The sequence below is a fragment of the Delphinapterus leucas genome, chromosome 4, assembly GCF_059928025.1.
Source record: "Delphinapterus leucas isolate spDelLeu-1000000601 "Yukka" chromosome 4, BTC_Dleu_Yukka2, whole genome shotgun sequence".
NCBI classification, from domain to species: domain Eukaryota; kingdom Metazoa; phylum Chordata; class Mammalia; order Artiodactyla; family Monodontidae; genus Delphinapterus; species Delphinapterus leucas.
Genome location: NC_143132.1, coordinates 3,319,062 through 3,346,556, shown reverse-complemented (window position 1 = coordinate 3,346,556; position 27,495 = coordinate 3,319,062). Strand labels below are relative to the sequence as shown.

Sequence of the window (27,495 nt, the reverse complement as noted above, 5' to 3'; positions counted from 1 at the left end):
TCACGGGTCCCAGGCTCTGCCAGGAGAGAACATGGCAGGTGGTGGGAGTGGGCGCAGAACTGCGTCCTGGCTGAGGTCAGGGTCAGCGCTGGCACATCCAGCCCCTTTTCTCTCCTCTGCTCTGAAATTCCAGCAGCCGTGAAGTGTTTCTTAGTTTCAGGAGTTGCCGCCTAAAGAATCCTATTTTTCGGTACCCCAGCAGGGGGCTTGAGGCATGAAGCCCTTCTGAGTCCTTCTGCCTTAATTTAGGTGCATTTGAGATGTTCTGTCTTGTGTCAGACTTGACCGCTCTGGGGTTGGGGGGATGAGGGGCGTGGTGAGGGGAGGAGGTTGAGGGGACTTGGGGATTGTCAGGGGCAGTCAGCGGGGGGGCGGGGGGTGGAGGGGGCGGGGGAAAGGCGAGGGCCTAAGGGTGCTGCAGGGGAGTGAGGGCCAGCCCTTCCCGCGGGGCTCAGTGCTTCCAGGAACTCTTGGATCTGCCCCTCCCCACAGCCCTGTGGATAATATTGGCTAGAAATGGAAAATGACTTGAAACAATGATGCTCAGCTTCCGAGGCTCTCCAGACACAGCCCAGGGAGATGTGGCAAGGTCATCAGGGCAAATCGTATGTAATTTGCTTTTAAAATTTTCACCATAGGACCTGAAAGAGTTTGGCTCTTTTCATTACCAAAGCGATGCCCACTTTATGGTGATACAGAAAATCAGAGAGAAGGAAAAAACCTATTTCCCAGAGTCCCAGCACGTTCCTGGAGGGAAGGCTGAGCTGGCTGGCCCTGAGGCCAGACCAGGGGCTCCCAGTCGGCCTCTGGAAGCTGGTCCTTCCCCGCGGCAGTTGGAGGAGGTGGCCCCTGAGACTAAAGCAGAGCCAGTTGCTGATACACTTCCTAAATCCCTTCTTCAAACAAAAGCTCGGGGCGCTCTTGGCAAGTTGGAGAAATCATTTCTCTAGGCACTAGTCAAGGTTCTGCTCCCTTCGGTGGTTAGCAACAGTACCTTCTTCGTGATATAAGAAGGGAAAACGTGCAATTTACAAGCCACCCTTATGGTATCATCACAGTTCTATAAAAAGGAGAGGGTTTTCTCTTTGCATAAAGTTTTAGCTTGGAAAGAGAACGGACAGCTCGGCCCCAAGCTGTTGAGGTAGTTCATCCCCGAGCAAGAGATTTTCTTTTCTTTTTTTTTCCTCTGCTTTAAAATTTTCACAATAGGCACGTACGACTCTCGTGGTAAGATATACGCGTATATTGTTAAAATACACGTCTGGCTGTCGAGGCTCACATCGAATCGCGTTCTGCCCCTTCCTTTTGTGAGAGTCCCCGCTGGGTGCCCAAACCCCTGAGGCCAGGCTCCCGGGTGTGGGTGTCCCCCCTCAGCGGGCTCTTCCTTTGCCCTCTGTCACAGATCGTCAACGGACTGGTACAGACCACCGGCTGGCCCAGCGTCGTCACCTGCCTCGGCAACTGGTTTGGAAAAGGGAGGTAAGGAAGCAGCCCTGCTTCCAGCAGCGTTGATTTTCAGAAGATTCTGATGAAAACCAGACCGCTTTCTGTTTAGTTTTTCTTTAGATTCATTACAGAAAAAAACACGTCAGTCTACTATATGAAATAAGATGACTGAAACCTCTGGGTCTTGAGGGTCTAAAATTCAGGCAGGCCTCTGTTTCAGGAGATGCCACCCCCGTTGCGGGCAGGGTGGAGTCTGGGTCATCTGCGCAGCCAGCCAGCAGCCCGGGCCTCACCTGGCCTCCTGGGAAGCTGGGAGAAATGCAGTCAGGGCCTTGCCCCAGGCCTTTCGAAGCAGAAGCTACATTTTCACAGGACTGAAAGGCACAGGGAAGTGTGACCTGTCCAGGTCACCCAGGGCCCGGTAGCAGAGCTGTACCCAGCCTCCGGTGACCTCACTGCGGTCAGATTCCATCGTAACGTCTGTGTGACAGGCAGCACGGCCGGGCCCACAGTTAGGAAGTGGTCGAAGATGCAGGACAAGATGGGGAAAAACTAAAGCAGGAAACTCACTCCTCCAGCCTTACTTAGCCTCGTTCATCTGGCAGGTTCTTCAACGTGAACTTTGGTTAATGGGGTATTTCATCAAATGATCGTATTTAGATTGCAAAGGCACAAATTTAAATTTGGGGCCTTCCAAGAATTCTAGGAAAAGGCCTCTTTCTTCTTTTAGCCATAGAATGAATAAGCTCAGAGACATGTAATTATGCAGCCGGAGGTAAGTGAAGATACTGTCCTCCTGTAAACGCCCCTGGTCCCAAGCCTTGCAGGGGTGGTGTGTCGCACTGCCTGTTTACTTCTCCACCAGCTCTTACGCTGTGCAGGCACTGTTGTAACCTCACGTACTGATCCGTGTAAGCCCCGAGACATCATCTGCCCCCTTGTGTTTTGCTGTGTTGCAGGCGAGGTTTGATCATGGGGGTCTGGAATTCCCACACGTCTGTGGGCAACATTCTGGGGTCCTTGATCGCTGGCTACTGGGTGTCCACGTGCTGGGGCCTGTCCTTCGTCGTGCCTGGGGCCATCGTGGCAGCCATGGGGATAGTGTGCTTTCTCTTTCTCATTGAACGTAAGTACCGGTGGGTGATGACCTCTCCCCGGGAGGGCTCTGCGGGGTTGCGGGGGGTGCGGCGAGTTTAGGAGAAGAGGCTGCTACTGCTTCATCCCAGGCGGGGATGGGGTTGTCCGGCTCTCCTTTTGCCAGGAAGACTTCCTTCTTAGGTATAGGCTTCCCTGATGAGCCGTTGCTCTCCTGGTCTTGCTGGATTTTCTGCTGTTTCCTGATTTCTGGAGTAACCAGTGTTGACACTCCTCCCGCCCTGTCCTCTGGCCCCACGGCACTGGGCATGCGTGGTCTTCTGCCACGCTGCTCGCTGCCCAGCCCACGTGGCTGCACCTGCTCACGCCAGTCCTGCTGCCACAAACTGAAATGGGCCTCACCAGCTTGTTTGCCTTCTGATAAGATATAGCCTTGTCAATGTTTTCAAACCATGACATGACTTAAGATCATATACCTTAATTAGGTAGTGTTGTACCAGAAAATCCAAGCCTTTGTTCCATCCTAGACTCAATCCCAGGCTTTTGTTTTGACTGAATTTTCAATTAATTTTTTGAATAGAAATCGGCAGGACGAGCATTGCTAACAATTACACTAATGATAGAGAAGCAGGTACTGCTTTAGCTGGTTCGCGTCAGGGTGCTCTAAGCCCACGAGCTATTCTGATGCGTTGTATTTCGCGTTTGCCTCTTTGATTTGTCTTAAAGCAAAATGAGATCGTGTGGCACTAGATGGCTCCCACTGTCAGCTCCCAGGTAGGGATGCTCCGGAGTCAGATGACCTCATCCCTGGGAAGCGCTAACTGTAGCTTCAGCTTTGTGTTCGGAGTTGCCGGTTTTATCTTCCAAAAGGTTAAGGCGCTGTGAAGTCTCTCACTCTTTTTGCTTGTTGCTAATGCTAACCTTTTCATTTTTAAAATAACCGCCATTTAGTGGAGCACACGTGAGGTTCTCAGGCCAGCGTTGTGCTGTCAGTGAAGAAGGAAGCCAAGGTTAGATGAGGAATCAGACGCCCCCCTCCCCTGGGTGTGAGCAGAGGGCACGGGGTTGCTCAGCTTCCATCTTCACCGTTTTCTCCAGGGGCCCAGTAAGCTTTTAGCAACATCTCGAAGTGGCCCAAACAAGTGAATTGTTAAACAGATGGGGGCGCGGGGGGCGGGGGGAGGGTGGGTATTGTGACTTCATTGCCGACATGCCGACCTGTGGCACCAACTGTCGCTTGTGTGTCACCGGAGTTCCAGGAAGGATCATCGTGTCACCTGGACTCTCCAGGGGCTGCTTCCACACTGTCACCTGGACAAGGATGCGCTTCCTCTATGTTAGTGCAGGGACACCCCCCACCCCCGCCCCTGCGTGCCTTCGGCCCGAGGTCGAGAGTCCACGGTGGCTTTTATTCTCTTCCTCAACTGATAAAGGGGCGGCTCTGGGGAAAGGGGCGGAGTGACAAGGAGCGGAGGGCATGGCAGTGGACGGGAACTTGTTTGCTGGCCCGGCCAGGGCTCTCAGCGCCAACACCATTCAGCTCAGTCATCCTGGGCGGGGCAGGATTTCGAGGAACACGGAAGCCCTGGTTTGGTCGTTTATAATAAAATGAGAGCATCCTCGCACTGAGCCGCCGCTCCTGTAGCTTCCAAGGGGGCGCGAGGCTGGGGGGCTCTCCTGGAGCTGCTTTCCACCGCTGACCATTCTCTCACCCCCTCTCCTGTTTCCATGGTGACCGTGGGGCTCTGCCTCCCTCCCTCCCAACCCCGCCCCCGCCCCGCCCCGCCCCGCCCCGCCCCGGCCCACTCTGGGATGAGATGCACTCGCTCAGCTTCCCCCAGGCCCGTAAGGTGTTCCTGGGAGATGTACTGGTACTGACTCGGGACAGATGAGCACTCGTGCCCCCTCCTTGACCTGTGCGGAGGCGGCCCCAGCGGGCACTGAGGACGGACGGGGCCCTGGGGGGCCACGGGCCGCCGGGAGCGCGCTGTGGGCTGAAGTCCGGGCCACAGAAGCCGTTCTCCCCTCCTCCCTCAGCCCATCGCATTCCCCTGGGCCGTGTTGGTTCTTTTCACCTGGAGTCTTAGCCTTTAGCTGTTAGGTGTCCAAGGTAAACATGGTCAGGGTTGTGCAGGATCGTCCGTTGAGTTCCGTGCCCCCGTTCTTCATGAGGCCGCCAAAGATTTCCTCCCACTGGGCCTCCTTTCCTGCCCTCACCCCTGCGCTTCCCTCCCGCTGTCCCCATGGCTGGGGCAGGGCTGTCTGGTGTCCCGCGAGCATCGCTCAGTCACCTGGTCCTCGCTCTCTCCGCCGTGGGCCGGTCACCTGTCGCCGGGACTGGCCGGCTTTGTCCGACTGCCCGCGGCTGCTGCTTTCCTTGCCTGGCCTCCACCCAGCTCACCAGGGCCCAGCTTGTGCGGCCGGGGGCACCTTCCGGACTTGGCGTTCCTCCTCCTTCTCGCTGAACGTCTTCCTCTTGAGCTCGGGCTCTGGAGGCACTGCTCTGCGCACACGACTTGGACAGGACGCCCGCCGACCGTGCCTCTCACACTTCCCTCTGGGGGCAGCTCCTGCAGCCGGCCTCACGGGAGGAGGCGTTTCTGTGGCCCCCTAACCCTCCCACGCTGGGACCCGGCACCCAGGGCCCCGTGTCCACGAGTGGCTCAGCGAACGGAGAGAAGCCGGTTCGCAGGCTCGGACACCCTTACTCCTCCTTGCGCAGCCCGAGCCGGGCCCTTGTGAACAAGGCCTCTCCTCCAGGGCCCGACGTCGCCTGTCAGCCTGAGTCCACCGCAGGCACAGGCCTGTTGCTCTAACAGAGACCCTCCACGGCGGAACGAGAATCAGACCGCCGGGCCCTCTCTGCTGAGAGGATTGGTACCTGTACTCCCCCTGGTAACAAGGAGGTGGTGTCCGTATGAGTGATGATGAAAGCCAGCTGCAAGCAGTGACCAGCAAGTCCTGTGTCCAAGGGCAGAACACTGCAGAGAGGAGAGACCGGATCCACGTGCATCTCGGTGGCTTACTTCTGCTCCCTCCCGGTCCCTAATCCCCTACTGCAGGGTGGGCGGGAAAGCCCCAGGAGCGCCCCTTCTCGTGACCAGCAGCTAGGGACCGGCTCGGCCCTGTTCCCCCTTCCTGCCGGGGCTGGGCCCAAGGGACAGGGCACCTCATCCACAGGCCCCTCCAGGGCTGCCTGGGAAGCTGCCCTCAGATGTGTCCCAGTCAAGGGTCACTGGTACTAATGTCCTGCAGGGTGAAAGCCCAGGAAAAGCCATGATGTCCTGGGGACCAGCCACACCCCATCGAGACTGACCCTGGGGCTCACAGCACAGCTGGGGAAAGCCACGGGCTGGGGAACTGCTGATGTCCCTGCACACCCCCAGGGCCATCGGGACCATCAGGGCTCCCCAGGCCCACCCTCCACAGAGGTCAGCGGGGAGGAGCCTCCAGCCCAGGAGCACATGTGGTCCAGGGGCCCCTCCGCGGTGTCACCCTCTGCATCTCGCGGGAGGGAACGCCGCTGTGGGAAGCTTACAGCCCTGTGGCTCAGTTTGTGTTTCAGGGCGGTTAAACTGTCTCACCAAAAATTATAAAAGAAGACCCGGGTTCTGGGTGATGGGGAAGGAGCAAAGCTGTTAAAAGACAGCTGTCTAGATTCTCAAGGAGTGGAGTTTGCTTGCCAGGGCTACTCGTGGCCCTAAGCCCGGCTCTCCTTCCCGGGTCACACCAGCGTGATCTTAAAGTACGAAGATGAAAAAAGCCTCGCTTCTGGTTCTGTTCACTTCCACATGTCCTTCCCTCTGTCGACAAAAAGTTAAGCAGTGGATCTAAGAAAAAAATGGGACATTTTATTCAAGCCAAATTTGAGGATTGTAACCCAGGAAGAGCATCTCAGAAAGCTCTGAGGACTGTTCCGCCCATTAGAAGTCAAGACACGGTTATATAAGGTTTTTGAGACAGAGGGATTATTGACAGTTTACATAATCCAGGTCTAAGTGGCATCGTGGTGGGTCATGTGGTCCCTTACAGGATCAGTAAGGAATGTTATCTTTAAGGAGTTGTCCTGTGGATGCTGGGAGAATGTTGCTCCTCTAGGCTGCACAGGTATTCCTGCTCGTGGGGGAGGTTTGGTTGATGCCTCATGTGGATACATGGTGCACGGTGCGGGGGCAGAGGACGCCAAAGGGCAGAGAAGCATTTTGATGTGTACATGTTTCTTGTCCTGCCATAAAACGTGAATTTTATTTCACACCTCCTTGCATTTAGGTAAAAGGCATTTTGTTCTATTTCAAGGTAGATGTTCTGTGCCCGCTAATTTTCCTTCTAGTTAATTCCATAACATTAAACGACTCATCCCAAACGTTATTCAGAACCCCGCTACTCTGATCTGCTGGTCATGTTTTTCTAGTTCCTTCTGGTACTTATGTCCTTTACATGTACCTTACACGGCTCGTCACCATAGTGTATTTAAGGTCTGTTTATTTTTATTTGTAAACTATTTTCCATATTGTAAAGCAGCCTTCATATTCGTGACGATTTGCATTTGTCGGTGCTGGTTTCGTACTCTCCCGGCTTCAGCGCGTGGGGATCAGGCAGTCACGGGGCCCGAGTGAGGGAAGGGGCGCTTGTGGGTTCTTGCGGGGGTGGCTGAGCTGCGCCCTCACCCCACCAAACGTGCTGCCTCGTGCATTGTCTTTTTTCTGAAATTGTTGCTAATGTGGTAAAAGCATCAGAGGGTGCCTTGCTTTGGTTTACGTTCTCGTGTCGGAGGAAGCAGCCAGCCCTGGTTCACCCTGTTCCGTGTTTGGTGTTTCAGATCCGAAGGACGTCGCCTGCTCTTCCTCCCCGGCCATGGTAAGGACGTGCTCCCTGCTTCTCGTGTCTTCAATGTGCTGTGATGATGACTGTCGCCAGCCTGGCCCTGTCTGTCCTGTCAGTGGGCAGCAAAGTATGGACAGAGGTCCTGCCCTCAAAATACGGGCAGTTTTAGAAAAAGATTAATCATAATGATAACAACCAAAACCAGACGAGAAGCTTGGTGCGGTCTGGGTTAGGGACTCAGAGAGCAACCGGGAGCTGGGGACCGGCCGGGCCTCACGAGGAGCGGGGACATCATACTTTTCCTGGGCGGGTGTGACTACAGGCTGACGCAAAGCTAAGCTGGCTGAGGTCACTTGAACCTGGCGTCCACACCTGGCAGGTGGCCCGTTAGGACCGCCCAGCACCAGGACCACGTTCCCTGGGTCATTGTCACTGCTCACCGCCCCTGACCTGCTCACGCCCAGCTGGTGAGCGACGTCTTCGCGGCCCTGGAAGGGCGCTTGCCCCGCCGGCGTCCGCAGAGGTCTCTGTCTACCCCCAGGTAACTGTAACTCTGGGAGCTGCCCAGGCCAGCTCCCCGCCCCTGGCCTTCGGCTTGCCCTCTCTCCTCTGTCGCTCCCAGCAGGGGTGTCGCCCTCGCACCCGGTTTCCTGCTTAACCTTAGAGTAGACCCCCCGAGTCGTGCTCCCTGACTTCCCTCTCCCGGCTCCCCTCCTGTCCTCTGGCCTCCACCGCTCTGCCAAAGCCACCCGCCAGGGCCCCCAGCAGCACGGTCTGGCCGCATGTGGTCAGCGCTCTGGCCTCACCCCTGACCTGTCACCAGCGTGCGATGCGGTGGTCTCCTGCCTCCATGAGATGCTCCCTTTGGGGGCTTGTAACACGCTCTCCTGCTTCTCTGGTAACATGCAGAGCGCTTTGCTGGCCCTACTCTGCCAGACCCCCAAACGTGGGAGCCCCCCAGCCCGGTCCTTGGCCCCTTCTCCCCTCGTTCCTGCTCTCACCGTAGGAGATCCTGCGCGGGCCTGGGGCTTTCAGCATCCTCACGGCACCTCTGTGTGCGTTGATGTGCAGTCCCCAGCATGGTCCTCTGCCCTGAGCTCCGTGGTCATAGGACACACTGCCCACCCGACATCCCCACAGAGGCCTCTGGGTGTCTTCCCAGACTTAGCACGACCAGAATGTTCTCTTTATTTCACCCCATAAACTTGCTAGGCCCCTGGCATTCCCCGTGTCAGTCAGAGAACCGCTGTCCGCCTGTCGGACAGGCTGGATCCAGAGGACTCGTCCCAACTCCTCCTTCCATCAGCCCCGTGGCCTATCCATCACCAGGCCCGCCAGCTCTGTGTGTGTGTGTGTGTGTGTGTGTGTGTGTGTGTGCGCGCGCGCGCGCGCACGTGCACATGTGTGTATGGAGTCATCCTTGTGCACAGCTTCAGACGTACGGGAAAGCATACCTGTGCTAGAGGCGTTCCTGCACTTGTGTGTGTGACCTGGGGCCCAAGCTGTGTCATCTTCCCCCGCTGAATCCTCCCTGACAGCTCACTGAGCCTCCCCAGGGTGCATGGGGCAGGGTGGCCCACGGAGCTGGGGTTCCTCTTCCTCTTTCTTCCTCTCAGGGGTCAGTCAGAGGGAGAGATTGGACTGATTTCTGGGGGCGTTTCATCAGCTTCTGCCGCAGCCCCGAAGTTCCCTTTCCCACAGGAACTCTCCTCACTTCCTGTGGGGCCCTGGAGAGACCGGTGTCACAGGGCCTTCTCGAGGGGCCCCAGGGCCTGGGGAAGTGAGGGCAGGCTGGGCTGGTTCTCTGTCTGCTCTGTCCCTTTGCACCTCCCCCTTATCATAAGCAGAGCTTCTGTGCAAAGCCGGATGCACTTGCAAGACATCTCACAGGCGCTGACTTCTAAGTAGAGCCGTGTCCTGGGGATTTCTCATCTGAAAGTGTTATTTTCAGCATCAAGTTCTTCTCCTTTCCAGTTCTTTAAAGTTTTCATTATGGAAATTTTAAAACACGTAAAAAGGTAAAAAGAATAGTATCATGAACCCGCATGTGCCCATCACCCTGCCAGTCTTATTTCATCAGTACCCCTTCTAATACTCCCTCCGTCTCCTCATGATTTATTTTGTAAGCAAATACCAATCATATTATTTTGTCTCCAACTATTTCAGTATATGTTTCTAAACTCTAAGGACTCTTTTATTAAAAACAAACAAGCATCAAAAAACATTACTGGGGCTTCCCTGGTGGCGCAGTGGTTGAGAGGCTGCCTGCCGATGCAGGGGACACGGGTTCGTGCCCCGGTCCGGGAAGATCCCACATGCCGTGGAGCAGCTAGGCCCGTGAGCCATGGCCACTGAGCCTGGACGTCCAGAGCCTGTGCTCTGCAACGGGAGAGGCCACAACAGTGAGAGGCCCACGTACCGCAAAAAAAAAAAAAAAAAAGATTACTATACCATTAGCACACCTAGAGACCAACAGTAAAGAATAGAAAAAAAAAAAAATAGAGATAATCAATTAAGCCTGACAACTGAAAAAACACACAACCTACAAGTTGTGAGTAATGTTTATTCAGGGACCTTACTGAGGACTGTAGCCCAGGAGACAGCCTCTCCGTAGCTCTGAGGAACTGTTCCAAAGAGGTAAGGTAGGAGCCAGGATATATGGGAGCTTTTGCTGGAAAAAAAGCCATGTAGTCAGACATCGAAAGATTACTGTTAATCACAAAAAACAGACATCTCAAGTTAATGATTTTATTGCTTGTCTCTGTACGGGAAGATGCAGGGGTCTGGGCTCATTGAAATTATTCCTTAGATATGCATCTTAAGGATCTAGGGCCAGTATCCAGTTTCTCTCCTTCCTGAATTCCCCTCAGGGCACACAGTTGGGAGGGGCTGAGGTGGGGACTGCAGTGGCTGATAGCTTGGTGGCAGCAACATTCTTTGTTTACTGAAACGGCAGACCACATTTTTTGTCCACAAGCCAAAATTTGTTCTTCGAAAAGATCAACAAAATTGACAATCCTTTAGACTGACCAGGAAAAAAAGATTCAAATTACCAATCTCTGGAATGAGAGAGGGGACGTTACTGCCAACTTCACAGAAAGAAAAAGAATTATAAAGGAATACTATGAACAAGTGTATGGTAACAAGTTAGATAACTTAGAATAAATGGGAAAATTCCTAGAAAGATGTAAACTACCAAAACTGACTCAAGAGATAGAAAATCTGAATACACCTATAACAAGGAAAGAAACTGAATTATTAATTTAAAAATTGACTGCAAAGAAAATCCCAGGACTAGATGGCTTCATTGGTGAATTCTATCAGACATTTAAAGAAAAATTAGCACCAACTATTCACAAACTCTTCCAAAAAATAGGAGAACACTCCCCATTCACTCTCTGAGGTATTATCCTGATAACGTAAGGAGACATCACAAGAAAACTAGAGACCAAGCTCTCTTATGAATGTACATGCAAAACACAACAAAATACGAATCCAGCAACATATAAAAAGGATTAAATATCACAATCAAATGGGATGTATTCCAGGAATATATAGTTGGTTTAGCATCTGAAAATCAATTAATGTAATACTCCACACGAATAGAATACAGGACAAAAACCATAGGGTCCTTTCAGTAGAAGCAGAAAAAGCATTCGACAAAATCCAACACCCCTTCGTAATGAAACACTCAACAAACTAGGAATAGAAAGGAACTGCCTCAACCAGATAAAGACTATTAAAAGCCACCGCTAACGTCATACTTAATGGTGAAAGCTTGGATGCTTTCCCCGTAACGTCAGGCACAAGACAAAAGATACCTGCTCTCACCATTTCTACTTAACGTTGTACAGGAGGTTCTAGCCAGAGCATTAGGCAAGAAAGTGAAATAAAAGACATGCAGATTGGACAAGAAGAAGTAAATGTGTCTCTTTTTGCAGATGACATGATCTTGTATATAGAAAATCCCAAGGAATCCACCAAAAACCTATTCGAGCTAATTAAAAAATTAGCAAGGTTGCAGGATACAAGATCAGTATATAAAAATCAATTCTATTTCTATACATTAGCCATGAACAATCCAAAAATGAAAATAAAAAAACTTCATTAACAGCAGCATCAAAAGGAATAAAATACTCAGGAATAAATTTAACCAAGGAAGTACAAGACTGATACACTGCAAAATACAAAACATTGTTGAAAGAAGTTAAAGAAGACCTAAATAAACGAACAGGCACCCTGTGTTCACTGACAGGAAGATTTAATACTGTCAAGATGGCAGTATTGCCCAAAATTGACAAGCCGATCCTTGATTTCATATGAAAATTTAAGGAATCCAGAGAGGCCAAAGGAATCCTGAAAAAGAACAAAGTTCCCAATTTCAAAACTTATTACAAAGCTGCAGTATTCAAGACTCTGTATTCCTATCGTAAGGGTAGACATACAGATCAATGGAATAGAACTGAATTCAGAAATTAAACCCTCATACTTATGGTCAGTTTTTTGACAAGGCGCTAGGACCATTCAGTGGGGAAAGGATAATCTTTTTAACATGTGGTGCTGGGACAGCTGGGTATCCACAGGCAAAGAGTGAATTGGGAACTGTTTGTCACGGCGTACGCAACATTTAAATGCATCAAAGACCTAAATGTGAGAGCTAAAACTATAAAACTCCTAGAAGAAAATATAGGAGGACATCTTCATGACCTTGGATTAAGCAAAGCCTTCTTAGATATGACACCAAAAGCACAAGGGGTGGAAGGAAAAATAGATAAATTGGACTTCACTGAATTTAAAACTTTTATGCTTCAAAGGGTACCATCAAGAAAGTGAAAATACAACCCAAAGAATGGGAGGCAATATGTGCAAATCATATATCTGATGAAAGACTTGTATCTAGAATGCATAAAGAACACTTAGAACTCGGTAATAAAAAGACAAGCTAGTTTAAAAGGGGGCAAAGGATCTGAAGAGACATTTTGCCAGAGAAGATAAATAAATGGCCAGTAAGCACATGAAAAGGTGTTTAGCATCATTGGCCATCGGGGAAGTGTAATCAAAATCACAATGAGATACCACTTCAGACCCACTAAGATGGCTAGAATCAAAAAGAGATAATAATAAACCGGAACCCTCATGCACTGCTGGCGGGGCTGTTAAAACGGCGCAACCACTTTGGAAAACAGTCTGGCAATTCCTCAAAAGGTTAAGCATAGAGTCACCCTATGACCCGGCAATTTCACTCCTCGGTATATCCAAGAGAAATTAAAACATACGTTCATTGTACAGACACACGCACACACACACACACACACACACCCGTGGCCCCAGCGGTCGAGCTCTGTCTTGTCCGGCAAGCCATGCTCTCCTTCTATATGGAGGGTGTTTTCTTCCTTCTGAATCGATCTGCTGTTGTAGGAAGGGACTCTGTTTTTCACTGGTTAGAGGAAAAGTCGTTTAGAAATGTCAGAGCCGTTAAGGAGAGTTAAGTTGCCTTCATCGGCAGTTTTACGTTTCTTTATTCCTCGGTCTTGGATTATTCTTCAGGAAAGGATTTGATTTTCACCCTCCGTTATCGGAGGGTCTGGAGCCTAGAGATTAAACTGATTAGCCTTTGTTTTGTTTTAATCATTTGTCTTATTTTCCCTTGATAGCATTTTTGTGAAGGAAGATATTTCGTGTCCTTGCTGCAGTGAGTTTAGGTGTAATTTCTGTCCATTGATTCGGTAATTGCTCTAATTACATTGTTTTCCTCCCAGCATCCAAAAAGCTACGAGAACGGCACGCACAGATTTCGGCTGCAGAAGCAAGCGCTAACCGAGGAGAGGAACAAACCTCTGGTGAGTTGCACGTGAGGCCGCTTGGCAGGAAGGCAGAGTCCTGCCTCAGCGACATGTGTCACAGACATCCAGGGGCTTGTATTTCTTCAGTTTGCCTTTGTTAGTTTGTGAATCCAATTTGTAAGCGATTCATTCATCCGACAGCTGTCTGCAGCATTCAGGGCTGCAGCACCGGTGCCATGGACATCAGTCCCAGTGTCCTGTGGAACTCACATCCTGGGGTGGGACGAGTGTGGGGTAGAGAGAAAACTAGCAGCAGACAGAGCCACCCAGAGAACTGAGCAGGCACTAATTCAGGCCTGCTGTTGGGAGCTTCCCGAAGCTGGTGGCTTTGCGTGGAGCTGTCAAGGAGGTGAGGAGTGAGTCTGCACACACGTGGCCCAAGGGGGTTTCAGGTGGAGAGAGCGTAGGTGGTCTGGGAGTAATAAGAGTGACCCGAAGGCAATATAGAAAGTCGACTTGCAGCCCTCCGCCCCTTCACTGCCCCTCCGTTATACAGAAGGGGAAGTTGAGGCACGGAGATGCTCAGTTCCCTGCCTGGTCCCCTTCACAAGTGGGGAGGCCAGGATGCAGTCCAGGGCTCTTCCCCAGCGCTGGGCTCACCCTACCCTCTCCTTTCAAGATGCAGTCAGCCTCCGTATCCACAGATGCGAACCCGCCCATGCAAGGGCTGACTGTACTAGGCCGTTGTACGTGAGGGACTTGAGCCAGATTTTGGTCTCCGCGGGGGATCCCTGGGACCAACCCCCTACAGGTCCCGGGTACCAAGGGATGACTGTCCTTCCAAGAAATTCCTCCCATTGCTTCTGCCTAGCTGACCACATGGAGCCGCAAGGGCATTTTAGGTTTGGTTTTAATTCTTGAAAGTATAAGTTATCCTCTTTTCTTTTTAAATCAGTTAGCTTAAAGGATAAATGTACTAAACAGGCTTCTTACTTTTTTTTCTTTAGTGCCCAAGGAAGTTATTTCTGGTGGTTGAAATAATGGAAGAGGGGAAAATGGTGTCTCATACATCTTGGTTCTTAGATCTTAGTGAAATTCAACTGAAATGCTTTAAAATCTCTACTCACTTCTGAGTTTGCATCAGAAGCAGGCGTCTTAGATTGGGCTGCTGTAACAAAAATACCCTAGACTGGGTGGCTTAAACAGTAAACATTTATTTCTCGCATTTCAAACATTTGTTTCTGGAGGCTGGGAAGTCCCAGATCAAGGCACCAGCAGGTCTGATGTCTGGTGAGAGGCTTCTTCCTGGCTGGTAGGCAGCCGCCTTCTCTGTGGATCCTCAGGTGAAAGAGCAGGGAGAGAAGCAAGTTCTCTGCGGTCTCTTCCTATAAGGGTATTGATCCCATCATGCGGGCTCCACCCACATGGCCTCATTACCTAAGACCCCACCTCCTAATACCATCACATTAGAGATGGGGGTTCAACATACAGATTTTGGGGGAACACAAATGTCAGTCCATAGCATCAGGTCTTAATCAATGTCCAAATGGCTATAATTCGTCCCCGTTTGTTACTGAAGACTTATCTTTTCCCTGAGGCAAGAGCCAGGCCCTGTGTTCTCATGTAGTTACTGACCAGTAGAGCTAGCTCTGTCTTCTGAGCATAACTTCCCTCTTCCTTTTTTCTGTTCCTTGTATTAAAGTCTATTTACTAACATGTCACCAAAGAGACAGTTACATATTTAGAGGCCCCCGTAGGTCCTGTTTCAGGCCCGGCCACGCCACAGGCTGACTTTGATGTGGACATGACCGGGCAGGTGTTGGCCGCAGTGGACGGGTGTCCCCTTTCAGCTGGCCCCTGCGTGCTAACCAGGCTTTATTTGGTCCCCACCCTTCCGTAGCGTGGAGAGCTCACGTGCTGGAGGTGGCTCTTGGGTCAGCAGGCAGGATGTCCTACACGTTTGGCAAGACACACTGGTGTCACCTTTCCCAGAGTGACCTGGCTCAGATCCACGGGCTCGGAGTGGAGCCTTAACCCAGGACCCTGATCACCACTGCTTTTCACCTGGGACTGCTTAATTCTCTTCTATGCCAGGCATGGTTCTTAGACTTCGTGAGGAGATATGTAAAGAAGGGGGTGGGCAAGGAAGAGAATGTGAACAAAGAGAAAGAGGCTCCGGGGTCTCTTGCCACGCGGCAGACCTGCGTCCAGCCTTCGTGGGTGTTTATCATGTCGTCTTGGGGATGTCGACCTCTGTCGTCTTTGTAGTCACATGTCCTCCATGTCATCCTTGGCTTCTCTGAGGGTCTTTCTTTATTTTTTTCTTTTTAAATTCTTTCCATTTTGTGTTCTTATTTTTTGTTTTTGTTTATCTTTTTTAAAATTTTATTTTCATTGACATATAGTTGAATTACGACGTCGTGTTAGTTTCTGCTGCACAGCAAAGTGACTCAGTTATACATACATATATATTCTTTTTCATTTTCTTTTCTATTATGGTTTATCACAGGATATTGACCAGAGTACCCTGTGCTCTACAGGAGGACCTTGTCGTTTATCCATTCTCTATATACCAGTTTCCACCTGCTAACCCCAACCTCCCAGTCCACCCCTCTCCCACCCCTCTGAGGGCCTTTTTGATTGGCTGTGGCTCAGCGGCCACTTCAAGACCGCTGAGTGGGTGTTTTGATGCTGAAGGTTTCTCCACCCAGCGCGCCAGTGCGACTCCATCTGAGGCCAGCACGCGGTGAGGCAGGGCTAAGCCGTCGTTCGTGCAAACTCCCCGTGTGCCTTTGCTCTCATCACACGGAGCCCTTTCACTCTGTGCATGTATAAACCTCAGAGGAGGGTCCCCAGCTGAATAAGCCCCCAGCCCACTGAGGGCTCCCCATCCCAGCAGATCCCCCGGGGGCTCCAGGCACACCGCTTCCCCTGCCCTGTCCTCCCAGCAGGTCTCTGTTGGCTCCGAGGAAGAGGCAGCCTTGCTCTCCTGATTTGCTTTGGAAAACCCGCCATGACCTCACGCATCCCACTGTCTCCTCCAGACACTGCAAAAGACTGGACTTGGGTGGCTGGGACGGCCCCCACCCCCCAGACTGTGCATAAAGGATGAGCAGGTGTGGGCAGGAGGCCCATCCTCAACGAAGACAGGGCCTTCCCTGCCTGCCTGAGGGGCTGCTCGTGGCTTAGAGCAGAGGGGCTGGACCAAGGCTTTAAACCAGCCCAGTTTACAGAGCAAGGAAGGGCCAGGTGCTGACCCAGGGCTGTGACCTGGTGGGTTTCTGTGCTGGACCTGCAATTACTACTGTCCTGGCTGAGCAGAGTCTTTTCACTTTATTTTTTCCCTTTATCTGGCTGTATTTCATGGTCTACCAGTCAGACCACTTAGTGTTAAAAAAGTCTGTCCTGTGGTTCTCAGCCTTGACTACACATCGGGCTCTCCTGGGGCCTGCCCCTGAGACTGCTGTATTCCGTCTGAGGTGCAGCCTGGGCACTGGGGTCTCCCAGAGCCCCCAGGAGATGCCAGCGTTGAGAACTACAGATTTCGTCTCCTACACTGGACAGCCGGCGTAATTCACGAGAGAAAACTTTATTTCCAAACGCAAATCATAATTCTCTGTTTTCATATACCTTTGCGGAATGGTCGTCAGGAGGATGTTCTGCGTCCTGAAACATCAGAGCACGTGGTTACCTGCGACCATGTTCACCAAAGGCCGGTTCTCAATGCCTGAGTCATGGTGGGCGCCGGGCTTCTCGGTGATGAAGCCCTTGCTGCCCGAGAGCTGAGGTGCCGCGTGCTCAGTGCCCATAGGGCTGCAGTTGCTGTAACCTGCCAGCCCGTTTCCCAATTTCTGTCTTTCACCGGAAGAGAATTCTAATATCAAGAGTGGGATACCGCAATGCATTGTCATTTTTTTCTAATTTAACTGCATTTTTTAATCTAACTCGTGTAGATTATAGTGAGATAAGTACAATAAAACCTATTTGGTTTTGTGGTAAGTCCAATATACATAGAAACATTGCTTTTTCAATCCTTGACCTGTATAGTGCCCTCATGAAGGACACTTTTAGATCATCCTTGTTCTGACTTGATATCCCCCCCAGAGTTGAGGACCACAGTTCTTTGTTTTAATGAAGATAACCTTTTTTTTTTTTTCTTTTTCTTTTTGCGGTACGCGGGCCTCTCACTGTTGTGGCCTCTCCCGTTGCGGAGCACAGGCTCTGGACGCGTAGGCTCAGCGGGCATGACTCACGGGCCCAGCCGCTCCGCGGCATGTGGGATCTTCCCAGACCGGGGCATGAACCCACGTCCCCTGCGTCGGCAGGCGGACTCTGAACCACTGCGCCACCAGGGAAGCCCTAATGAAGATAAACTTTGTCCTTTAGGGATATCTGGAATTAGAATTTATGAAATAGTGGGATTGGTTTATGAATTTTAAAATAATATTGTTTTTGATCATGTATGTCCTTTGTGAACTCCTTAAAAAAATACAGGATCATGGAAAGAATTTATCGACATTTCATACAAATTACATGTAATTCTACCGTTCAATGATAACCATTGTCGGTTTAGAATTTAGCTTCTTTCTTCCTATAAATAGATCCTTTAGTTATCTACTTACATAGGTACATATTTAAACATTCTTTGAGATCATAATGAAAATGTGCTTTTGAATGATGTCTTATTACTTAATGTATCGTAAGCACCTTCCTATGTCATCAAATCTCACAAACTTTTTTTTTACAAGTGCAAGATATTTATATGGATGTACTTTAGCAATTTTTCTCAATGATGGTGTGACATTAATTTTATCATATAAGTATTTTTCCACTTCCCAAATTATTTTTCACAGAGTCCTAGAATTGTTGGGTCAAAGGATAGGATTTTGTGTGTTTTTAGTTAGTATTTCCCAAAACCACGTGAATGTTAATGGTCATAAAGCAATGGCCACAGTGCGGGTGTTATCCAAGGCGTTCCCCAAGACCTTTAGTGGAGCAGCTTACCACACCTCAACCAAATAGACTACCTGGTGACACCTTTTCTTTTCTTTTCTTTTCTTTTATCTTTTCAACGGGATCTGTCTCCAGGACCCAGAGATGCAGTGCTTACTGCTGTCGGATGGAAAGCGCTCCGGCCACCAGAACCACGTGGTCATTCTCCCTGCAGACGGTGGCGGCGGCGGCATCGCGGCCATCAGCTTCGTAGGGGCCTTGAAAATTCCTGTGAGTACACCTGTCCAGGAGAGTTTCAAAAGGGGGCATTTATGCTTACTATGAACAGAAACTGGCCTGTTGATAACCAAGCTTAAAAAGAGAAATCCGTGATTCTCTGGATCACGTAATCCATAAATTAGAAATCCATAGCATGAATCAGAAGTTGCAGACAGGTCAGCTCAGGAATGAATAAGGGTGCAGAGTTGTGTTAGCCTCTTAATAGTTTATAAAATATATTATATATGTATATTATGTATACGAAATTCATGGGCTCCCTCAGCAGAGCATCTGGGGAGCCGTTCAGAGGACTCTGAGGAGCTGTGTTCTGCTAACGGGGAGCCGTGGAGGGTGCTGAAGACAGAGCCAGGAACAGAGGCAGGATGAGAGGAGAGAGCACACCCCACCCTGCCCCTGGGGGCCGGCATGGACGACCCCATGGGCCACACTCAGAAACACCTGGGCTCCTGCCCTTGGGTCCTATTCAGGGGAACAGACATGGGTCTCATACAGCAAGAGCGCTTCCCTCACGCTGGCCTCGGGGAAAACCAGCAGAGAGAACCAGAAGCTCCGTAGTGACCGTGTGGGAGCTGGAAACTAAACAGCACACCCAGAGCCTTAGAATCATGGCCCAGAAATGAAAGAACTGAGAACTTCGGCTTTAGAACAGAAACTTCTGCCAGCGCCCAGATGAAACTGGGCTGTGGAGGACCCTGTTGCCGTTCTCCTGCCAGAAGAGAATGTTGAAGGCCAGGCCTGGACATCTCTGTGGGCTGGCCAGAGGACATGCTGGTTCTAACTTAAAAAGTTATCTTTTAAATGTTGCTAATAACAACAAGTAACTTTTCTGTTGTACCTTATTGTGTAGCCACCTCAAATACTTCTGCTAAAAAGTAGGGTGCACGCTGTAAATAGAAGTGGGGTGGCGGAGAGAAGAGGCTTCAGAGCCCTGGCCTGGCCCGGCCCGGCCCTGCTGCAGATGAGCTGGGTGTGCCTGGCAAGGGTGTTAGCCACTCTGGGCCTCCATTTCCTCACTGTAATACAGGCTCAGGACCTGAATTACTACTTAATGCTGTTCTGGGGATCAAATGAGGTCATTAACTACACAGTAAGCACAATGCCAGGCACATGGTAAGCATGCAGTACCCCACCCACACACACCCTCATACTGGGTCTGACTGTGAAAGCATAGCTTGCTTAATTTCAAAGGCACTGCCATGAATTGCATATTGTGTGCTTTGCCTAGTTTCGAGGGATGTTCGTAACTATGCAGTATAACCTGGGAGGAGCAGGGGAGGGAGTCAGTACCTTAGTGTTACCCGATTTCTCACTCAGATTTCCCAAGTGATATCTGGACTTACCGTCTCACAAGGGCCACCTCTTTGTAAACGCAGACATAAGATGGAACACAAGCAAGCATTTCACAGTAGCCGTGAGACTCCAAACCTCAGTGTCCTCACTGAGATCTACGTCTCCCTTTTGGGTGTTAACCAAACTCCAGTTCTGCTGCTTGCCCTCGAAAATCAATACTCGAGAGGCAAGTGTTGGTTAGAACGGAAAGTCGCTTTAACCAGAAAAGCTGACAACCAGGGAGAAGGCGGACTCATGTCCCCAAAACTACCTCCAAAGACTCTGCTCGGCCATGAACGTTTTTAAAGAGAAAAGGAGAAGAAATCTCAGTTACTCATTGAGATAAGGGGTCAGAGTTGTCACCATCCCCCAGTGTGTGCAGGCTTGTTGACTTCTTGTGATCTTTCTTTAGATGCTATCTTGTTCACACAATTTGTTCACAGGCTTACGGACAGGGAAGCTAAGGAAGAGATCAGGTCATCCATTGATGTTAATTACTTATTCTTCATTTTTACTTCTTTGATCTAGGAAAGAACCAACAGGTTAGGCAAGGTATCGTGTAATCAAAAGATTTGACAGGTGTGCTTAGGCCAGAGACGCGTAGACCATGGGGGTGCCTGGTTTAAGGTTAGTTACAGTACAGCTCTGCTAAAGTGACGAGAGAAGGGGCATCTCCCGCAGAGAGCTCTTTCCTTCCAAAAGCTGCTGACAGATCCCCCTTGTCAGAACATCATCCCATTTCTGTGGGTTCATGGGGGAAGGTCCATCTTCTATAACTTCTTCATGCTGACATAGGATGCCATATTCTCAGAGTGGGAGAAGTTGACATGGGGCACCTCCTTGCTGACAATTTTAGTTCCCTGCTTATGTGCGTGGGCAGAACAAGCTACAGTTATTGGGTTGGCCCAAAAGTTCGTTCAGGATTTTCCATGACACCTTATGGAAAGACCCAAATGAATTTTTTGGTCAACCCAATATTTTGATGCCCACAAAGACAGAGATTATTATGTGCAACAGTGTTAATGCCGTTCTCTTGAGGCCAGTCCTCGGAACTGTGCTAACCGTAGATCCAGTACTGCTGAAGGTGAAGCAGCTTTGTCATGGCTACCGTCTGCTCCTCACGCAGTCAGCTTTTTCCTCTGGTGGCAGTTACAGTATCTGTAAAACAACTCGGGAATGTGCGTCACACACTGAAAGATTCTGTGACTCTGTTATCCTGGTTACTAACGGCTCAAGCCTATTCCCTTGTGACTCAGGGAGGCCTGGGAGACTTCAGCTTCTCTACAGACAAGAGGCAGGGGCATGGAGGGGCCTTTGTACTTGGACGGGGAGGGGGCGTTGCAGGGTTCTGGCACCCAGGGTTGCAGGGTGTTTCCCCCAACACGCACTGGCTTGCTTAGTGCCAGGCAGGCGCAGGTAGCCTGTGTATCTTACAGGATGGTCGGAATCGTTTGTGCTGCGTGTTTCCAGATCTCTGTCCTTTGCAGTGATCTCAGTTTTAGGGGGAAAAGAAGTAGCCAGTAAAGACTCAGTAACTAGATGGCGCTGCACGACATCTGCGCCCTCTGAGAACCCCCCAATAGCTAAGCTTCAGAGAGAGGCGGCGTGAGAATTAAACCAGTAGCATTTTTGTTGGCTCCGATCTCACGTAAAGACATTGAATTGCAGCCTTGAAAGGTCAGAGTCCGTATCGGTCGGTTCTCCAGTTACCTCACACCCTCCACAGCAGTACAGTATCCGTGCATCTGGAGGTGCTAAAAGCGGACCCAGGATGCGGGCTGCGTTTATGGGAATGAAGTGCTGTGTAATTCTACTGCAGCAAACCTGCCGAGCCCACTTTCGGGGTGAACCCCTGCTCTCTCCCTCTTTCAGGGCGTGATAGAGTTCTCTCTGTGTCTACTGTTTGCCAAGTTGGTCAGCTATACTTTCCTCTTCTGGCTTCCACTGTACATCACAAATGTAGGTGAGTACCTGTTGCTAGCATCACAGCTGGGAAGTTCTGTGCAGGGTCTGTGATCGGGACTCCCTTTTGTCCATTGGTGTCTGTCTACAGTCTTGGAAAGGAAAGGGATGCATGATGCTTTTGAATCAAACAACATGATTAGTAGAAATGTACAGACAAAAAGAATTCAGACAGCAACGTTCCATTGCCATAATGATAACCTGTATGGGGTTTAAAGGGTTGACAGGGTATATCCCGGCTGTGGCTACAAATTCCATGGGGTTCTTCCTGTCTGGGGCAGCATACTTTTAATGTAGGCTGCATCGGACTTTGGGTCACAGCAGCTGGTGAACAGGAGCAGAGGCCTGAGGGATCTGAGATAAGAAAGGCTGAGTAACTGGCCTGGAAATTGCTTCCTGGAGATGAGCTCTAATTCTGGGGAGCAGACAGTTTGTCTCACATTTCCAGTCCAGCAGGGACTGAAGCCGGAGATCCTGACAGAGCAGATTCGCCCCGCAGTGACGCCCACTCCCTGTCCCGTGCGCGACCACACGGGAAGATGGGCAGGGACCAGCAGCTCCTCCGGGGAGAGGTCCTATGCAGGGGCTGCAGCCACGGCTAAATGGGGACAGGGATGGTCAAGGAGGGCCCCACGCTCTGGGCCCCGGGGTCAGGGAGTGTGAGGACAAAGCGAAGAAACCAGGGTCCCCCGGAGGAGCGGGCTCTAGCGAACGTGAAAAGAGGAGACATTTGGGACATGGGGGCTCCAGAGTACAGACCAGTAACTCCTGGCAGTGTCGTAGGACCAGCAGAGGTGGATGTGAGCCCGAGGCCGGAGGGCTGAGTTTCTCGGGGATGGAGGTTGTGGAGGCGGCGAGGGGACCACCCTCTGTTAGCAGGGACCCCGTCAAGGCGGGGCTTCGGAGCTTCCTTCCCGGGCCAGCGACCTCCACTCGTTACCGCAGGCAAGGCGCACACGGTGTAGACACGTGGGTGCCTGATAGGCCGGCCCTGCACCTTCCACCCCAGCGGTCTCCTGTGACTGCGAAGGGCTCACATCATGAGTTACCGGCGTTTACCGTCCGAGGGATTGTTTGAAAAGAGCAGAGTTCCCGGTATGTGCCGTTTGGGCCTCTAGGAAGGGCAGGACCTGATTCACAGTCCGGAGGCTCCCAAACCTCCAGGCGCTGACCAGCCAGAATCGAGCTTGAAGCTCAGGCTTTGTGCTAAGTCCAGCGACAGATCCCGAGCCGAGCGTGAGGGCACCTCGGTCTCCTCCTCTGGAGGAGAAGGTTCCAGCCGCCCCTGGCCTGAAAGCTGGGGGTCCTATGGTCCATGTCCAGGGCGCTCTTGCGGCCAGCCCCTTCCCCAGGTGGTGCCCCACAGGCCCTGCCTCGCCTTCGGGCCGTGTCTGACTTCACGGCTGCCCCGAGGGGGACCCAGAGCAAAGGCTGGGTGTTGCTTTGACTGAGCCAGGGGAATCCTCCCCTTTCGGTGAAGAGTGTTCGGTTTCCATCCTTTCTGTGTGTCTGCGCACAGAGTGGACTCTTTCTTCCTTCTCCTCTGTAATTACTGCCTTGACACTAATCTGATAATGGATCTAACTGCTACCTGGTTTAAATCATGCTTCTGAAACAAAAGAGTGTCGTGTGAGGCTCGCACGCTGCTGCGATGTGCTTGCGGTGACGCTCTGCTGTCACGTTAATAGATCACCTCGATGTCAAGAAGGCCGGGGAGCTCTCCACCTTGTTTGATGTTGGCGGGATCTTCGGTGAGTTCATTTTTGTTCTACTTTGACTGAAGCCTTCACCGCCGCGGCGCCGCGTGAACACCCGTGGCCCGCGCGCTCTTGGAGCGGACTTCCAACCGGGAGGCCCCCGAGCCGGGCCTCTGAGGGCAGGTCCCTCCCCATCCTGGGCCGTAAGCGGTGCTCCCTGGGGACCAGGGCACGCCTCATATGGGCGACAGACGGGCGGTGTCAGGACCCTCACAGGCAAAGGGGCTTTGAGGCCCGCCTGAAAGCCGACCCCTAGACCTAGGTGCCCTCGGGTCACGGGTCAGCAGCGCTGACGCGGCTTCCTGCTCACGGGCTGTGGAAACGGGTCTAGAGAGGAGGTCGTTCTCTTCTTGCCGCTGCTGCAACACGGGTCCTGCTTCCTCTCCACGGGGTCCTGCCCTGGCCACACACGCCCCTCAGGACCCTCCCTCACCCTTGCAGGTGGGATCCTGGCAGGTGTGATCTCCGATCGACTGGAGAAGAGGGCCTCCACCTGCGGCCTCATGCTCCTACTCGCAGCCCCGACGGTGAGACCAGCCCCCAACCTCGTCAGGGCACCTGCGCCTCTAGAAACAGCTTCTCTGTCTTCCCCGCAGCACACACGCCAGCTTCCCGGGCCCCCTCCTCTCAGGGCTCTGGTTTCTGGGAACGGCCATCACCTCAACCCCAATCAGAGCCCTGGTGTTCGGGACAGACAGCCTGGGAGGGGACACGGAGCTCAGGGGGAGCTGCCCCAGACCCAGGCGCCTCCCCTGGGAGCTCAGAGTGGGGCCACCCCCCTGGGTTCCCAGCTCACAAGCCTGGGGGCAGTTGGCCGAGCACTCTGGCTGCCTGTCTCTGGGTAGCCTGCCGGGGCGGCGTGGCCTTCCTTCCTTTCTAGGGGTTTCCACTGTCTGGTTAGCTGCCTGAGAATCACTTTTCAGAAATACACATTCCTGGGTAATCTCTCAGCTAGTCGTAGTAAACCTTTGTCTTTCTCTGGTTTTGACACCGTTCACAGCTCTACGTATTCTCTGCCATCAGCAAAATGGGTCTAGAAGCCACCATCGGTGAGTCTATGAGGCCTTTCTTTACTTTCACACACATTTTTTTTTTGTCCACACAGCCTTGTGAAATGAAACTTAAAAATCAACAAAGAAGCAGTTTGTGCGATGTAGCTACAATTGTCCCTGTGTCCCTCTTTGGGGGATTGGGGGGGGCAGATGGGAGGGGCCCATAGAGACTTCTGCTCCCGGACCTGAGGCCTCAGGTTTAAGGGCCAGCGTGGGAGGGTGCAGGCCCCTGGGCTGGGGCGGTGAGAAGCTCTGGGTGCCCAGTGCAGGAGGCACTCAGAGAAGCCGCACGTGCCCCGGAAGGCAGCAGGCGGGGCTGCAGCCCCAGCATCACAGCCCAGGGGCACCGTCCCCTCCTAGCTGCTCTGTCAGCTGCCATTCTGGGCACAGTTGCTATTTTTAACTTCCTGCAAGGAGCGCTATCAAATTATGGCTCTGACACTGAGTAACTACTTCTTCTGTTGTCACGTGACAGCAGTGGGGATTGGCAGGGATCCCGTTAAAAGTTATCCACAGGGCAGCTTCCTGATTCAAGGAGACCGTGGAGTTTCCTGGGACCCCTCGGTCCAGAAGCTTCCGCACAGAGGAATGTGAACCAGGGGATGGTCTGGGAAAGTGAGCCCAGGGGACAGGTTATGAGCTCGGTGGTCCCGCCCATGCGGAGCTGGGCTGTGCAGCTGTGGGTGCAGAGAGGAAGCCCTGTCTGCTGCAGACGAGGCTGTGGCTGGTGGTGGCATCCAGGCGCTCACCCGCGTCACGTCTGTGGTCCCGTCTGTGCCCGGGTGCCAGGGCTCTCAGTTCCTCTTGGCTTTTGACAACACTGCTGCCCATCATGTTTGAGCAGGCGGGGACCAGGTCCTCTGAACGGAGCTTGGATCTTTGGGAAGTGTGATTGGACTTAGTGACATCTCAGGGCAAGTTTGAAGGAAGGTGTTTGTGACGTTTGCCCCAGCAGTGGCCACTCCCCGCACCGGCCTGCGTCCCGACCCGTGTGTGATGCCGGGATGCCCACCTAGGAGTAGCTAAGACGGTAGAGGCTCTCCCGCAGGGCCCTGTTCTGCTGGCTGAACCCCCCCCTCCCGGTTTCTGTTTCCCGCAGCCATGCTGCTCCTCAGCGGGGCCCTGGTCAGCGGGCCGTACGCACTGATCACGACCGCCGTCTCCGCCGACCTGGTGAGTGAGGGCAGCTCAGCGCAGAGCCGGGGCCAGATGCTGCCCGGGGCGGCCGCCCTGTCCATCGTGACGCAGTGGTCTCTGTTAGTAAAATGGTCTGTTTCTATAAGCACTCTTTTGCAGATGACCAGTAAGGATGCCAAGAGTCTTCTGAAGCAAATAAGGGAACATGGCAGTCCCGTCCCATAAACAAGTGGGCTGAGATGGTCTGAGGCCCGAGGTCCGAAGCCAGCAACTGGCTCGCTCCTCTGAGCTGCCCTGGCAGCCCCGGAGGCTGGTGGCCGTGTGCCCCAGAGCCCCCCCTCGGGGCCTCAGCAGAGTCCAGCCCACCCCGGGTGCCCCCTCTGTGCCCAGCCCCCTGCTGGTCTTGGGGACTTTAGGGACAAGCCCAGTGGGGTCCTAGCTCTGGGAGGACATACTCCAGGCAGTAGGCCAACATGGTAAAGAAACGGTTCCGGTTTCTTTCACCGGGTGGTGAATGCCACGGCAGGGCCACCTAGGGCCTTGGAATCCACGGGGGCTCCTGACCAGTTCTCCCTGGAGGGGAGGCTTCTTACAGATAACATTTGACTGTCGACCTTAGGGGCCCTGAGAGAGCAGGGCTGTCTCATCCACCTGATAGGAAAGAGTCAATTTCGTGCAGTGGCCACGTGCGGACATCTGAAGGACACGCTGCACTGAAATACAAAATCCCCTGTTAGAAGGTAGTTTCCATAAATAAACGGGAGAGAAGAGGCAGGTGTCCTGCACAGAAGGGTTTATGCAGGTCCTCTGCCCTGGGGGAGGGAGAACACCTCCCCTTTCCTAAGGGGCAGGCTGTGCACAGGGATGTCCTCCCACAGAGGGCAGCGTGGGGAGGGGGAAATAGAGTAACTTCTCAGGGGAGAAACCTGACAGCCCCACCTCCACCAGGGGTCACCATCAACACCAGCAGGGATGCGTCATGTTGATGCACGGATGCCGGGTAAGAGGTGATGAGCACGGCCCTTCACGTCCGTGGTCCCCCTCCCAGAACCCACACCCTATCCAATCACAAGAAACAAGGAAAGTCCCAGAAATAAAGTCTGAGAAGCTGTCACAGCCACGAGGAGCCCCAGGAGACACAAGGACTAAATATTATTCAGTGTCCTGGGTGGGATCCTGGGACAGAGAGAGATTAAATTAGACACTAGGTAAAAGCCCAGGGGGTCTGAATACAGCGTAGATTTTCATGAGCACTGCATCGGCAGTGGGTCATTCATCATGATGAACACAGCCGAAAGGTGTAAGGTGTTAACACAGGGGAAAATGGGAGCAGGGTTTGCCACAATCTGCTCTCTCTTTGCAAATTTTCCGTGACTCTAAGACTATTCTAAAATTAAAAGCGTATTTAAAATCACGAGCAGTTCCCCAGAAGTGGTTTACAGACTTGTGGGCAGGGCGGCCGGGCGTCTCAGCCATCTGGTCCTGCATCCCCTCCCCCAGCCAGCTCCCTGGTGCCCTTGAACTTTCCTGCCAGCTCCAGTGACCCCCTCTTCACTTCGGCGTCTCTCAAGTCCTTTCTGCATCAGACCCAGAACCCACCAGCCTCCAGCTCACTCTCCCGTTTAGAAACCACAGCAAGCCCATGTCTCTGCAGTCCCCATGCCTGCTCCCGCGTCCCCTTCTCTTAGGGCCGCGGGCGGTGTGTCTGCCTGGCCCTCGGCCCTCGTAGAGCCACCAGTCTGCCCTCACGCACTGTCTTCAGCGTCCCAGGCTCTTTTCTTCCAGGCAGAACCAGAAGTCCTGTCCTGACAGGGGAGCAGAGAGCAGAAGAGGAAGGAGGGGGTGCTTTTCTCTTCCTCGTCGCCACGAGGGCTCAGG

At 52.2% G+C, this 27,495-nt stretch overlaps 1 protein-coding gene across 44 annotated transcripts in view; it reads left to right on the top strand.

Moving 5' to 3' along the window:
- The window catches only part of SLC37A1 (solute carrier family 37 member 1), a 76,156-nt gene that overhangs the window by 36,550 nt on the left and 12,111 nt on the right, over nucleotides 1–27,495 (top strand). For 29 of the 44 annotated variants that reach the window (XM_089910172.1, XM_089910174.1, XM_089910161.1 and 26 more), the window contains 10 exons: nucleotides 1,403–1,479; nucleotides 2,406–2,572; nucleotides 7,361–7,398; nucleotides 13,125–13,205; nucleotides 18,237–18,371; nucleotides 21,582–21,672; nucleotides 23,360–23,422; nucleotides 23,870–23,955; nucleotides 24,429–24,477; nucleotides 25,580–25,653. In XM_089910172.1, coding sequence (XP_089766298.1) covers nucleotides 1,403–1,479; nucleotides 2,406–2,572; nucleotides 7,361–7,398; nucleotides 13,125–13,205; nucleotides 18,237–18,371; nucleotides 21,582–21,672; nucleotides 23,360–23,422; nucleotides 23,870–23,955; nucleotides 24,429–24,477; nucleotides 25,580–25,653 — 861 coding nt within the window. The other 15 variants (XM_089910197.1, XM_089910193.1, XM_089910192.1 and 12 more) reach the window with 9 other exon arrangements.